The following is a 15,859-nucleotide window of genomic DNA, read 5'->3' on the forward strand; positions in this document are numbered from 1 at the left end:
AATATTATTTTTAATTTATATAAACGATTTGTGTAATTTAAAAATGGACGGGCATATACAATCATTTGCTGATGACACCTCACTTATATTTACTGGTAAAACATGGACAGATGTATTAAAAAAAACTGAAGCAGAAATGAAGAAAGTAAAACAATGGCTTGATAATCATCAGTTAGTATTAAATGCTGAAAAAAAACAGATATATAACGTTTTCACCAACTATAACAGGACAGCCAGAAAATATGTCGTTAAAATTGCATTATTGTCAATACTGAAAAATGTAACTGTAGTCCTCTTATTAGTGAAAATAAAGTAAAATACTTGGGTATATTTATTGATAAGCATCTAAAATGGTCATCTCACATTACACATATCGCCACAATACTAAGAAAATTATTATATAAATTTGTTCAATTACGAAACATTGTAAGCATAAAAAATATTACGAACTGTATATTATGCTCTTGTAAATAGTATACTTACATATGGTATATTAATTTGGGGTGCCTCTTACCCTACTCATTTAAAACCTCTGATTGTTCAGCAAAATAATATTGTAAGAGTATGTTTAAAAAAGGGACTTGAAAGTAGACTAGATAGACTCTATGACCAATTCTCAGTATTACCACTTTCAAAATTATATTTGCAGAAGGTATTAATATATGTTAAAAAGAACAGAAACAAATTGGAAGTAATAAAACATACGTATATAACCAGAAATGTGACTAACAAAAATTTAGAAATTAGAGTAACGAGTAAATCTATAACTCAATACCAAACATATTACAGAGCTCCGAAGATCTATAATGAACTCCCACTCCGAATCAAAGATGAAAGTAATTTCAAAACATATAAAAGGTTAATTTTACAGTGGTTAAAAAAAATTAAAAAGTGTTTAAAAAACTATTGTTAGCTAAAAGTAAGAATAAACCTCATATGTTACAATAATAAAATAAATAAAACACGAGAATCAGGCTCACACACAAGCATTTGCTTATGTGAGCCATTTTCTATCTTTTTTATTCTTTGCATTAAAAATACAAAAAAATCGCAATATAGAAATAAGTGCATTGAATTAAGTTACCCGACACTGGGAGATAGACATGACTTCTGGAAGTCCGAAGTCCTGTCATCTCTGAATACCGGGTACTCTGTAGAATAGCACTTATAAGTAGAAAATTTACTTGATAATTTCTGTAACAGTTATTTTTCTTATTCTTTTATTTTATTTTCATTAATATTTTGTATATTGTTACTTTATAATTTAATATGTTTATGTATTTTTATGTATACTCTTTAATATATTGGATACATCCAATATATTAATTTTCTTCTTTAAATAAATAAAATAAATAAAAATTCAGTCAAAACTCTTTACGCTGCGTAAGGGTTTGTTTGCCATACGAACCTTGATCAGTTGATATAAGAATAACAGAAATGTGTTGTGTACGCGGCTTCTTGAATGCATTGCCAGAGATTGGCCTACTAACCTCGATTGGTCCCTTTATTCTTCCTGCTTTGATCATTTCTCTCCCCCTCCCTCTGATCCTCTCCCCCTCCCAGTGATCCTCTCCATCTTTACACTGCTTTCTGTTCTCGCCTTTCCCAGGCAGTATCACACTCCCACCCTGATCCCTCTCCCTCAATTCGTTTCTCTATTGTCCATTCTCCTTATCCTAAATGGTGGACTAGGGAAAGTCAGCAATGGATTTCCCGACGGCGTCAAGCTCTTAAAACATACCTTGCCACTCGCTCCTATTCCAATTTCCTGGTATATCAACAAACCCAAGCCACTACGACCCGTATTCTTCAACAAACCCGTCGTAATGCCTGGCGACAATTTTGTTCCAACCTCCGTTATGGTTCCTCTTTATCCTCCATTTGGAAATTTTACCGGTCCCTTCGTAAGAAAGACGTGTCGTCCTCCCTCTTGTGAATCTATTTCCTCTCCCTTGCTTCATCAATTCCATTCCCAGTTAACACCATCCACGTGTATCTTCCCTCCTCTCTGGCTCTCTCCTCTTTATTCTCCAGAACCATCTACCCCTATCCATCTTCCTTTCACTATGTCTGAACTTTCTCCCATCTTATCCCATCTACCCAACTCTTCATCTGGCAAAGACGGCATACATTACCGACACCTACAACATCTTTCTCCACTGTACCAGAACTTCCTACTCACCTTATTTAACACTGTATGGTCTTCTGAACGAATTCCCCCTCCGTGGAAAGATTATGTTCTTATTCCCATCCTCAAACCCACAAAACAACCTGGTATCGCTGAACATTACCGCCCTATTGCCCTCTCCTCATGTCTTTTAAAGGTCTTCGAACATCTCCTGAAACAACGCCTGCAATGGTTTTCTGAACACTACCTTTTATTTTACAAACAACAATACGGTTGTCGACTTGGTTCCAATGTTTCTGACTGTCTGTCTGTTCTTATCTCTGATATTTGGCTTGCTTTTTCCCGTACCCAGTTTGTTTTTGCCGTATTCATTGACCTTTCTCAGGCTCATGACTCTGTCCCCCTTTATGATCTCATAGATATACTTTGGCAACAAGGCATCCCTTCGAAATATCTCCGTATTATTTACAACCTTCTGGTCCAACGTACCTTGTATCTTCGCCTCGGTTCCCAACTCTCTGAAGGTCGCACCACTTACCAATGTCTTCCTCAAGGTTCTGTATTATCTTCTCTTTTGTTCAATCTCTTTCTGGCCCCTATTCTTCGCCAAACCAGTAACACTGTACAAGTTTTTTCCTATTGTGATGATTTAGCCTTCTATATTACGTCTCCCTCCCTTCAACTTGCTATACCCCAATTCATTTCAGCTCTCACCACATTCTCCACCTGGTGTTCCAAACATGGCTTAAGAATAAACTGGAACAAAACTTCCTTTCTAGTCTTTACTCGCAAACGCACTCCAGCCCTACCCTTCCTTACTTTTACCGGTATTACTCTTCCTCGCCGCCCTTCTGTTAAATACCTCGGAATCGTCTTAGACTCTTCTTTACGTTGGACCCTCCATTATCACCTTCTACATAAAAAAAAAACATCATCCTTCTTACGTTTAATTCGTTTTATTTCCACTTCTACTTGGTCTACAGATTTCCGTGTTCTGCTCCTGTTATATAAACAGGTTTACTTACCTATTTTAACGTATGGTGTTTTTTTTCTATCTCCTTCTCTTTCTAGAGTCTTTCAAAAATTCCAATCCCTTCAATATACTACTCTGCCGTACTCTTAGCCTTCCTTCCACCACTGCTGTTACTGCGCTTTATTCTGAGACCCGAGTTTCACCTTTAGCAAATCAGTTGAAACACCTCTCAGACAAATTCTGTCTTCAACGTTTCCAATTTACACGATCCTCTCTCCCCCCTAAACTCACTCTGCTCCGACACTTTCATACAGGCCGCAAACGTTCTCCATATCTCGCATCTCTCCCTTTCATATACACCAGCTACCTAGATCTTGCACCACATCTGTTACACATCCAGCGCACGTATACTCTCCCTTGCTACTTGCATGACTATCCAGTTTTTTCCCAATCTTTTTCTATCATTTTTCCCCAATACCCTCCCACCCACCTTTTCCCTCCCGTATCTTACCAACATTGTTTTTCCTCATCCATTCCTCCTCTCCCCCAGCACACTGTTCATTTGTACTGCGATGGTTCTGGCCAGGGCTTGCATTTGGGATCAGCCTTCTACGATTCCTCTCTTCAGGAATGTTTCAGCTTTAAACTGCCCCATTATGTCTCTAACTTTCTCACTTAAGCTTATGCCTTGTTTGCGACTCTTCTTCATTCTCTTCAGCATCAGTATACATCTATCTGTATCGCCACTGATTCTAAATCTCTCCTCCAATCTCTACAATCTTTCTCCTGGACTTCAAAATCCTCCTGGATTCTTTATGAAATTCATTTTCTTCTATACCGTCGGACTTCCCTCAACTATACTACTTGCTTAATTTGGTCCAAAGGTCATGTCAACATCCTCGGGAATTCTCTAGCTGATGCTGCAGCTCGTTTCGAAGCCCTGTACCGCACTCCCATAGATCTTTCAGTCTCGCCTCTTGACCTTTTTCCACGACTTATTACACTTCATTATCGCCATGGACTGCTTATAATGCCTCATGTACAGAGGCACGTTGGTACTGGCACTGTCCTTGTTCTCTCCGCTCTCCATCTTGGTTCATTCAACATCCTTTCTCTCCCTCCTACCTCCATTTTCTGCTCCGTAACAGGCTTCACATTCTGTATACTCCCCAACGCTTATATCTTCTCCGAAAACGTACTACTCCACTGTGTAACTGTGATCTCGATACAGGCTCCATCGATCATCTCATTTTTTCTTGCCCTTTCTATCAACATTTTTCTCTATTCTTCATAAATTTCACGGTTCTGGTCCTTTTAATGTAGATTCGTTCATTTTCACCTTATTCCCACCTGTTCTTACTGCCTATTATCTTTATTTACAAAGATCTACGTTATTTAGCATCTTATAGAAGCATCTCTAAAGATTCATCTCAATTCATCATCTGTTTCTTTTGTTAACTGTGTGTCGGGAGTGTGATTTTAGCTAAGGCAAGTTGCAACCGCAGAAGAAGAAGCAGAAGAATCGATTCCAGAGAATCGAATACATTAAGGAATCGAGTGGAATCGATTCTCGGACTAGATTTTGCTCGCGCTTGGCGGTGGTTCTGATTGATAAAGAAGGAATACGATTTATAGTGGACTGAAGTGGACAGGTTAACATTGCATTGATATAACTTCAATTCTGTTATTAGTGTTTCTGGTCGTTACTTAAGAAAAAATTAAAAAAAATGGGTATGTATAATTTAAAATGATGGTATAGTGTTTACGTGTACCTGTACATAACTTGAAAAGTCAGTGGTAATATTGCAATCAGTAAAGTTTTAAATGTGGTGGTAGCATGGGAGAAGAGTCTCAGCATGGTCTATGGGACCATAGATTTTAAAAATTTATAAAAGAAACATGGGTGCTGGTGTAGTTTTGGCGCACCACAATTTCGAAGATTTACAGGTGAAATTGAATAATTTGTATGAAAAGACATTTATAAGGAACTCATTTCTGCAGGCGATAGAATTTTATACATACTAATACAGCTGTATTTTCGGTTTACAAGAGTGTCGTTATTAGTGTAAAATCATTACAGGTGCTTTTGGATAGTTAAAATAAATGAATGTAGGCCTATGTAAAAGAGGACTCTATTAGATGCTGTTATCCACCGGCAGTGTATTTTTGTACAGTGTATAGAAGCTATATTTTATGTTTACATGTAGAGTGTTACTAGTATGAAATCATGACAAATAAAGTCTTGCCAAAACTCACATCTTTACTCTATCCTCGTTTACGCGTATACCTGCCATCGCTGATGCGCCTGCTCCCTTCGGACACAACACTCCGATACCACGCAGGCCCACCATCTTCGCGCTGCGCTGATTGTTTTATGATATTTGAGCTTTCATTGGCAATCTAGCACAGGTTGGTTTGTGTTTTCGCACTGTAGTTTCTTTATGCCATACGTCCGGAAACCGTACTTATACTCAAATTGAAAGAGGATTGTGATTTTTTCAATAATTACTTGTGGTAGCCCCCTTAAATTTTACGTATGCTAGGCGAGATATTTTCATGCGAATACGTTCACTACCATTTAAAATGTATTTCAAAATTATATCTAATGACATAAGTTACTTATATTGACACTTCTTTTCGAAAAGTGTTTCACATCGTGTTTTACCTATAAATTTTGTTTTCGGTAGAACCGTCTGCTCGAGTGAACCCCATATTTTCAGTATGACACTAAGTATGTCTTTATTGGAATTACTCGAGCAGATGCTTCTACCAAATAAAAAATTTATACGTAAAATACGATGTGAAAACTTTTTTTTTTTTTTTTTTTTGTGAAGGAATGAGAATGTGAATGTAAGTAATTACTGTCAGTGCACAGAATATTGAAATGAATTTTGAGTGATAGTACTGTATATGTAAGTGTGCTCTTCCACTATCTTGCTTTATGCGTATAACCCCCGTAGCTGAGGCGCCTGCTCCCTACGAACGCACCTGGACCTCATATGTTGCACTCCTATTCTGACTCGGTTAGATATCATTCGTGCTTTTTTAGTGACCACCTAGCACAAGTTGGTTTGTATTTTATGCCATAAGTCCACTTTGTATTTATACAGAGCCCTCCAGAAGTCAATCTGCAAGTAGTAATGGAGCTCCTAATTTAGTGCATGTTCATATTCATATTCATATTCATATTTATTTGCCTGTTCATAGCTTACAAATGAGGACAATCCTCAATTAAGCATTACAGTTGTCAGATATTTACATTCTCTATATATTATCAGTAAGATAAGTTTCCACAGAGTAATAGCTTTTTTCTAACAATAATTCTAACAGAGTATTTCTGAATATCCGTTTTTCGTTAATGTCCTTATACCTTGCTGGTAATTTGTTATATAATTTTATACAATTCATATACACAGTTTTGCTAAAATTTGCATAATTCTGTTGGATAATATACATATTACAATTCTGCCTAGTATTGTATGAGTGAATCGTATTAGCTAAAGTAAATAAATCCTTGTGCTCGATTACATACATAATTGTGCGATATATATATAAACTAGGTAATGTCAATAATTTATATTTTTTAAAAACATTTTTACATGAGGATCGTTCAGGCATACTAAACATAATTCTAATAATTTTTTTCTGTATTCGGAATGTACTAGCACTTATTCTCGAATTCCCCCAAAATATAACACCATAGTTTATTATTGAAAAAACTTTGCTATAGTATAAGGACATGACAGCTTCCTTGCACAAACTACCTTGCAACCTACGGAATGCAAAGCAGAGTGAACTGAGTTTTGTATTAATGTATTCAACATGAGTATTCCATGTTAAATCTTCATTAACATATACTCCTAGAAATTTAATAGATGGTGTTTGACATAATTCTACAGTGTCTACAATTATTGGTACAAGTTCATTTCTTTGGCCCGGGAAACGAAATTTGACAATGTTAGTTTTTCCTAAATTCATAGTTAATTTATTTATGTTTAACCAACTAATAATTTTTGTTAGCGTCTTTGTAGTGAGCCTTTCTGCTTCATTTACTGAGTCTCCACTGACAAGAACATTTATGTCATCAGCATACAATGTTGACTTCACACAGCCTAGACTATTAACCAAATCATTAATATATACAACAAACAAAAGAGGTCCCAATATTGATCCTTGTGGTACTCCTTTTGTTACTTTCATTAAAGATGATTTAAACATTTTTCTTCTGCCATTTACCTCTTTACAGATGACAACAGTTTGACTACGTTCAGATAAATACGACTTTATCCAATTGTTTGCCACACCTCTGATGCCATAAGAATACAATTTTTCTAGCAAAATACCATGGTCTATAGAATCGAACGCCTTAGATAAATCAACAAAAATGCCAATTACATGCTTTCCTTTATTTATATCCATTGCTACATCAGAGATGAAATTAAAGATTGCAGTGTTGGTTGACTTCTGGCTTTGAAACCCGTGTTGACTTGTGGATATTATATTATTTAAAAGGAAAAAGTTATTTAGTCGCGCTTTCATTGCTAATTCAAATATTTTAGAAAAGCACGACAAAACTGAAATAGGACGATAATTATTTAACTCCAATTTACTTCCCTTTTTATACACAGGTGTAACTCTAGCTAACTTAAGCCGCGTAGGAAAAATTCCTGTCAAAAATGAATGATTTATTATATGACAGAGTTGATGTGCAATAAGAAGAGAACTTTCCTTTACAATCATGGATGGCACTTCATCCCAACCTGGAGAGCTGGAGCTTTTTAAGCTTTTTATTATTTGTAAGATTTCCTCTCTCCTAAAAGAGATGTGTAACCTTAAAATGTAAGAAATGTGTCAAAATTCCGTAGAACCGTCTGCTCGACTAATCCCTAAAATAGAACCAACTTAACTTTATGGATTCGTGCAGCCAATATCAAAATTGACATCATTTATTTATTTATTTATTGTCATATTTCCAATGAATTCATTTATTTTGTTATTTACAGCTGATGGAACTAAAATGTTGCAAATGGAATGCAGACGAAAATGGGAAGTAGTAAAGTCACTGAAAAAAGAAATTCAGCTTCTAGAGGCGAAAAAAGAAAGTTTAATGAAGCTACTTTATCGCAGACGGGCAGTGAATCCGAGTACTGTTGAACCCTTGGGAGATGCGGAAGATAAGAGAAAGGAACCTGAAGAAGAGGCGGTGATTGACACTTCCGCTTTGACACAAAGTCTTCTGTTAACGAAACTTGAATGTTCTTTGAAGATACAAATGGAATTATATAGATTGATAGGTGAGATATTCGCATAATATAAGTAGAGAGAGACAAAATATCAATAAGCAGAGAATAGTTTATATTCAAGTCATCTAGGGTAGGTTTAAGGCGGAGAACCCTACAAGATGTTAAATAAATTCAGTTTCAGCTAGGCTTATGGAACTTCCTTGTGGATATTGTTTACCAAACGCGTCTTCGGTATGGTATGCCAGGGCTAGGTTCCCAGTGGGAGCATCCGTGTGATTTAGATTCTGTGTTAAACAGTAGGTCTTTGGTCCTGGTAAAGATATGTAAGATTAAGCGGCAGGGTGGATTGATTTAAATCAGTCTGATTTAAATCACGATTTAAATCAGTCTGATTTAAATCACTTGATTTTTTTTAATAAAAATCGTTGATTTAAATCGAATTTCGAAATAAATTAATTTAAAGTGAAAATAAGTAAAATCCAGTTTCTGTTCTGTTCTTTTGATTATGGAAGTTAATAATCATAATACAATGAGACTCAAAGGTACAGTATAGTATAAAAACAAGTGTCATGCAGAGGATGATTAGGGAAAATCCCGTTTTGAACAGGGAACGGAGCAATCCTGCTTTCTTCTTTTCGTAACATTGTGTTTGGGTTTTAAAATCGTTAACTATTCCAACGGGGAAATCACCATCAACTTTTAAGACGAAAATTCTTTTTTGTGCGTGTCTGTTTGTTTGTTCCCAGATAATAAGGTGTATTTAGAGGGGTCCTATCCTCTCTCCATATATATATATATATATATATATATATATATATATATATTTAATTTTATAACTTTAGGCGAAATTTATGTATTTCATGCCGCAAGCTAGTTCTGAGTTTTTAAAAATAGGCCCCTGCCAAATATCAGTAACTTTTGTGGAAAAAAAAGTGTCATTTTGATAAACATTGCTGTACTTTTTTCCTTAATGCTTAACCTTTTAAACTATATCACCTATTTTTAGGTAATAGGGTAGAATCTTCATTATTCGATTAAAAAAGTACCAATAAGGCTTTTTACTTCGTTTTCTTCAAGACTGGAGGCATTTTAGAACACGTTACATACGCTTTCACGCCTTTCTGCGTTGAGGCATAGTGTGTGATGACGTCATAAATTTAAAAATTTTTTGGCGGGTTACATTTTGCATTCAGAAGACAAATTGTGCACACTCGTTCAGTGCACCCCTTAATAATTTTCAGATCTCTGCATGGAAACAGCGGGGTCCAGAGGGGCAAAAATGTTTTTAAAAAGAATATTTTTTAACAAAAACAGCTTTTTTCGTGATTTTTCCGCCTCAGATAGAGACATATGAATGGTACCGTTTGAAAGGCTGTTCTATTCTGAAGAAAATTATGTACGTACTATGCTCCTAGGATAGATAGGGATGTCTCAGGAAACTGTTACCTGAGATCCTGTTTTATACGGAAATCTGGGATATTTGGGGAATATTATTTTTCGCTGGCTTACTTTTGGACCTACAAGATTGAAATTTTGCACATTTACTCAATGTACCCCTCAATATTTTTCAGATCTCTGCCTTAAAACAGGGGGAGGGATCCACAGAGGTATTCTTTTTAATTATATTTTTAACAAAAAATTCTTTTTTCGTGAGTAACCCGCCCCAAATACATGACGGAGACATTTGAAGGGTACCGTTTGAAAATTTGTTTTATTATGATGTGAATAATGTACAAATCATTATCATAGGCAAGGTTGGCTGGTTTAAACCAAAAAACGAAAAATGTTCGTAAAAGCTTGATGAACACACATTTGTGGGTTATCACGTTTCACTCCCGTATATTATTCGTATTATATTCAGACCTAAATTCCCCATTCATTACTCAAAGAGATTATACTGCAAAAGCATCTTTTTTTTAAAAAAAATATATAAGTTTATGAATGTTTCTTTTGTGATTTTTTTATAGTTTGTTATTATTGTTATGCAATTGCAAACGAAGAAATTCTAAATATTGTTTCGTTTTAATAATGTTTACTACTGATAAAATACATTGAAATTCCGTACTTGGGAGGTGGGGGTATACAAACCCCACGAAAGGCATTTATTGAAATCAGAAGTATCTTTTGTAACTATTTATGTATAAATGGGTCAGAGCCAAAGTGGACTCAAATAATTCGTATCTTTATTCACTTTTCTTACTGATATGCAAATTATTTCTTTAACTTGGACTAATAAAAGTCGTTGTTAACTAACTTGGATTAAATTAGTTCTTCTGTACTCTGCACTACTTTGAAATATCCAAATGTAATTCTGTATAATGGTTTCACTTGTACAACTGACTATCTGTTTTCCTTCTGAAATGACTCTTGACAATTATATTAACAAGTATGTAAAGATTAATACAACGTTTTTTTTTTTTTTTTTTTTTTTTTTTTTTTTTTTTTTTTTTTTTTTTTAAATCAGGAGTCCTTTGTGAGTGAGTCGGCAGACGTATTGCATTTGTGGCCAATTATTCCCGGTTCCGAGTTCAAACGGAGGATAATTTCTCTCGGATGTAAGCCGAGAAGCTGTTTGAATTTCACTTTGGGCTTATGTGACCCCTTCTAGCATAACCCGGTTGTCGCATAATAATACCAAGGCGAAAAAAACTTGTTTCTGTCCATATGTGGTATAAGTACGTAAAGCAAATTATTTAAAAAAAAAATTAAACCAAAAAAAACCTTTTTGTTTTTTTTTCTTTTTTTCAATAAAAATCATGGTTTTTGCCAACCCTGATCCTAGGATAAATAGGGATGTCTGAGGAAATTGTTATATTACATCCGGGTCATCTGGGGCATTGTAGGAATGTTCTTAGCTCATTGTTAAATAGTTTCCTCACCCTTACTACTCAAGGTAGAAGCTTCAAATTTTGTACACACATTTAGTACACCCCTTAGTATTTCCCAGTTGATTTTGAGATCTGTGCATTAACACAGGAGAGTCCAGAGGGGATCAAAATTTAAAAACAAAAAAAAGTTTAAAAAATGCCGATTACTCTCAAAATTTCCCGCTTCAGGGACATGATAGGGAAATGTGAATGTTACCGTTTCAAAAGCTGTTCTATTCTAAAGAGAGTGAGTGATGTATGTACTATGATTCTAGGATAAATAGGGATGATGCTGTAGTTGCTTGATTGAAAGTCTATAATTTACCTTTAAAAAGAGCCATAATTTAAAAGGGTTAAGAAACATTGTTTGCGATTGATATAGGTTAACGATTGGGGATAATTCAAAATTCAACCCCAATACTTTCACTTAAATGGCATAATTAGCATTTAATACTAATTCCTAATGCTTTTTCTTCAGTTCGCGACTTGTATTATACGAGGAGAAAGATTTGATTTAAATCAAAAAAATCGATTTAAATCAAAAAAATCAACAAAAATGATTTTTTTTAAAAAAATCATGATTTTTTTTTTCCACCCTGTTAAGCGGTGTTAGATATGATCAGTGTTTCAGTTATATGACAAGGAAAACGTAATTTAAAATTTATATATATCTGAAATCCACAAGTGGTTTCTTTAATTTCAAGTACGATAGAGTAACGTGTAGTTTAACGCAATGTTAAATTGCTTTATGTGGAAATATAGGTTCACTCAGTGCTTCTTTTCTTAATGTCTTTTCACGAACGTCAAAAGTTATGTAAGTAAATCATGAGTGGAATTGATTAATTAACCTTAATAATGCTTATGATCGGAGTTAATTTGTAAATAGAAAACATGGTATGAATTGCTACAATTTTAAAAAGGAAAATTTATGAAAAGTCAGGGTTTCTACAAACAGTAAACTCAGATAGAATCATGGAAATTAAAAATGTTCAGGAAATGTCACGGAAACTAATTGAAAAAGTCATTGAAATTTGAAGTTTCGTCGGATGTTTTTGTATTGACAAATGGAGGACACTTAAAAATAATATAATTATCTTTAACATTATTTCAAAATTCTTTGCACATAATGCCATTATCAGTTGGTGATTTATTATATCAAGTCAAGTCTATTTGTTACTACTGAAGAATGATGAATGGATCGTCAGATGTCATTCCTTACCGGTTGCGAAATTTGCAAGTTCCCAGAAATTTTAAATTATAAGTACTAACTGCAAAGCGAAACATTTATTTTCTTATAATAATAATAATAATAATAATAATAATAATAATAATAATAATAATAATAATAATAATAATAATAAATATAATAATAATAATAATATATTATTATTATTATTATTATTATTATTATTATTAAGTATTCTGCATTTCAGCAGGTCCTGAGACTATGAGGATTTTTTCTTAATTTTAAATTTGGGCCTGGAAATGTTTCGTCCACGTTTTTCGATCTATATGATTTTTATTCGATTAGTAAACCGATTTTAGACAATTATTTTAAATATTTCAGGTTTTTTTTTTTTTCAAAGCTCTTGTTTGTTTTATTCTGTCATTTCACCTGCCATTTTGGAGTTTTTACTTCGCAATTTGGCCAACAAGTTTGGGCTTTTTATTTTACCATTAATTCCGGTCTCTAGTGATTAAAATAGCAACAAATGTTTTGAAAAAAAATCGCTGCTGGTGATGGAAATTCCTGTTGAAGATTCGGACAATTAAATAAATGTACTGTATATTAACATAAACTAAAATTTAAGTTATTACTTATAGTAATAAATATAAGAATAAAGAATTATTAGTACATTAAATATTATACTTACTTTGCGTGTGAAACAAAACTACAAAAGACACTAACCACATAATCAAATGCCGTCAAAAAATTATTTTTTTTTTTAGGTTCGGAAAGGGTCTTTCCTAGTAAGATAGTGAAATCGGCCCTCGATCCAAATTGGGTTGCTATTGACCCAAAAGGACACCCTTGACCTAAAACTACCTCAAAAACATTTTTGACCCCCTACCGCCTCCCCTTACGGAATTATCGTATCATACATGCTCAAAATTGAATATTTTTTAAATTTTGGTGGGGATGGTCCAAAAATTTTGAAAGTTCCACAGATTGTAGATACTAATTGTAGATTGTAGATACTAATTACAGATTGTAGATGTAAATGTGCAATTTTTTTTTCAAAACTATCGATGCGTATTTTCTTTATTTTTTTGCATGTTTAAAATTCCAAAAAATTCTAGAAAATTTTTTGGGGGGAACACGTTCCTGATTTTGTAGTTTAAATATTTTTATATCTTTAGGTAAAACATATATTTTTTTTTCGGGCCTGAAAGTGATGGCAACATTGTCAAAAACAAATAAAACTGAAAGCAAACGTGTTTTTCGCACAGTTTTTCCGGTATTTTAGAGCCCTCAAGGTGAGGGCCTCTTCAAACAATTCTTTGCCAAAGTTCACAATTTTCCTTTCTCTTGCGTCACAATTCACAGTTGCCAAGTTCACAATTCTTGCAAACACATACCTCGCGTCGGTTCCTGTATCTATCAGTGCTTGCTACAGTGGCCGCACACAGTGGCGCTCTCTACCGCGAGCTGTGTGTAACTGTTGTGCAAGAGTCGGTTGAAGTGGAAGCACTGTTGCGGAGATATATTTGGTGTTTCTGTTTCAAAATGGACACAATCGAAGCAGCTGAAAAACTACAGAAGCGGAAGGGACGCAAGAGAAAGGAAAATTGTGAACTTTGGCAAAGGATTGTATAAAGCGGGCCTTACCTTGAGGGCCCTAAAATAGTGAAAAAACTGTGCGATAAACACGTTTGTTTTCAGTTTTATTTCTTTATGACAATGTTGCCATCACTTTCAGGTCCCGAAAAAAATATATATTGTACCTAAAGCTATAACAATTTTTTTAACCAGAAAATCAGGAACGTGTCCCCTCCAAAAAAAATTTCTACAATTTTTTGAAATTTTCAACATGCAAAAATAATAATAATAATAATAATAATAATAATAATAATAATAATAATAATAATAATAATAAATAAAAAAATAAAGAAAATACGCATCGATAGTTTTGAAAAATGCACATTTACATCTACTCTAGATAGTATCTACAATCTGTGAAACTTTCAAAATTTTTGGACCACCCCCACCAAAATTTAAAAAAATATTCAATTTTGAGCATGTATGATACTATAATTCGGTAAGGGTAGGGGGTCAAAAATTTTTTTGAGGTAGTTTTAGGTCAAGCGTAACCCTTTTGGCCAATAGCGACCCAATTTGGATCAAGGACCGATTTCAGTATCTTACCAGGAAAGACCCTTTAGTTTCATGTTTTTGACAACCATTTTGCTACAGTAAAATTTAATCTTCGGTTGCTGAGATTTACATACCGTCTTTTGGCATATATGAAACGAGAAAGGCAATAATCACGAGAAAATAGATAGGACTTTGGCGAATCACAACATATAAGTCGTAATGAACATCGCGCATTTTTGAGTGAAAGACAGGTCTGGAAAGAACAGTTTGATCGTTCTCTAATAGTATGTACGTCTTGGAACTTTCTCTTACTCACTCTCTCTCTCTCCCCAAAGTTTGACGAACACTTCTTTCCTTAATTTATATATATATCGAGATGTTTTGGGAGACAGAATTGTGTGTAAGTGAAGAACTATATACGTTATGGACAGCTCATAGAATAAGTAGATTTAATGATGTCGATAAGGACCTTTAAATCTAGTACTTGTAGTATTTTCTGTTAGATCTCACATTCGGGGCATAAATGTGAGATGTTAAACTTTAATATATATATATATATATATATATATATATATATATATATATATATATATATATATATATATATATAATTTTAATTTTTTAAAATTTCTAGGAAGAATAATAAATTTATTATGTAAATTCTTTTCCGTAATGTTTCAGATTGTTAATACATTTATTACAAATCAGTTCATGCGTATATTATTAAGGACAAGATTAAAATAATACAATTTGTAGGCCACATCCTTAGATATTATGGTTGAGCTTACTGATGATATGAACCACGTTAATGGGGATGTCTACACAATCTTCTGATCGATACTTGGCATATTTTTTCCATTCAGTGCGCTTTTCTTTTTTTTTTTTCTTTTTTGTTCCCCTTTGTTCGAAGCAGCATTTACGTATTCCCATTAAAGGGGCTTAATTTTAATTATATATATATAATCTATTCACTTTTTGTTTTCTTTGGTACGTAACTGGGAGAGACAGTAATAATTCGAAAGCTTATAAAGTGCTCTTAACCGAGAATGAAACAAGATAATTGAGAAGTGCAGTTATTATCTTATTGCTTACGTATTGTCATATTTCAGGATAGAGCGGTGGTAGAGCGCTCACTGCTGGTGCGGGGGTCTCTGGTTTGATTCCAGCTTCTGCCAAGTGGGCTTCGTGGTGGACAAACATAGTATGAGTAAGCTTTCTCGGGTTCTCTACTTTCTTGATTCCAACATTTCTCTACTTTCTTTTATATTTGCGTCGAATCATATCCATAGACACTAAACTCAGGGGGCAAAATGTTGGATTCACAAAACGCAC

General features: G+C 34.1%; 1 protein-coding gene across 1 annotated transcript in view; it reads left to right on the plus strand.

The window, feature by feature from the left end:
- Window positions 1-4,652: 4,652 nt before the first annotated feature.
- The window catches only part of LOC145689560 (uncharacterized), a 37,352-nt gene continuing 26,145 nt past the window's right edge, over window positions 4,653-15,859 (plus strand). Inside the window, exons 1-2 of the mRNA XM_081763742.1 lie at window positions 4,653-4,832; window positions 8,105-8,395. Of these exons, the coding sequence (XP_081619868.1) occupies window positions 4,829-4,832; window positions 8,105-8,395 (295 nt within the window). The 5' untranslated portion in view covers window positions 4,653-4,828. The remainder of the gene's footprint in view (window positions 4,833-8,104; window positions 8,396-15,859) is intronic.

This window comes from Thermobia domestica, chromosome 1, assembly GCF_964235325.1.
Source record: "Thermobia domestica chromosome 1, izTheDome1.hap1.1, whole genome shotgun sequence".
In the NCBI taxonomy this organism is placed as follows: Eukaryota; Metazoa; Arthropoda; class Insecta; order Zygentoma; family Lepismatidae; genus Thermobia; species Thermobia domestica.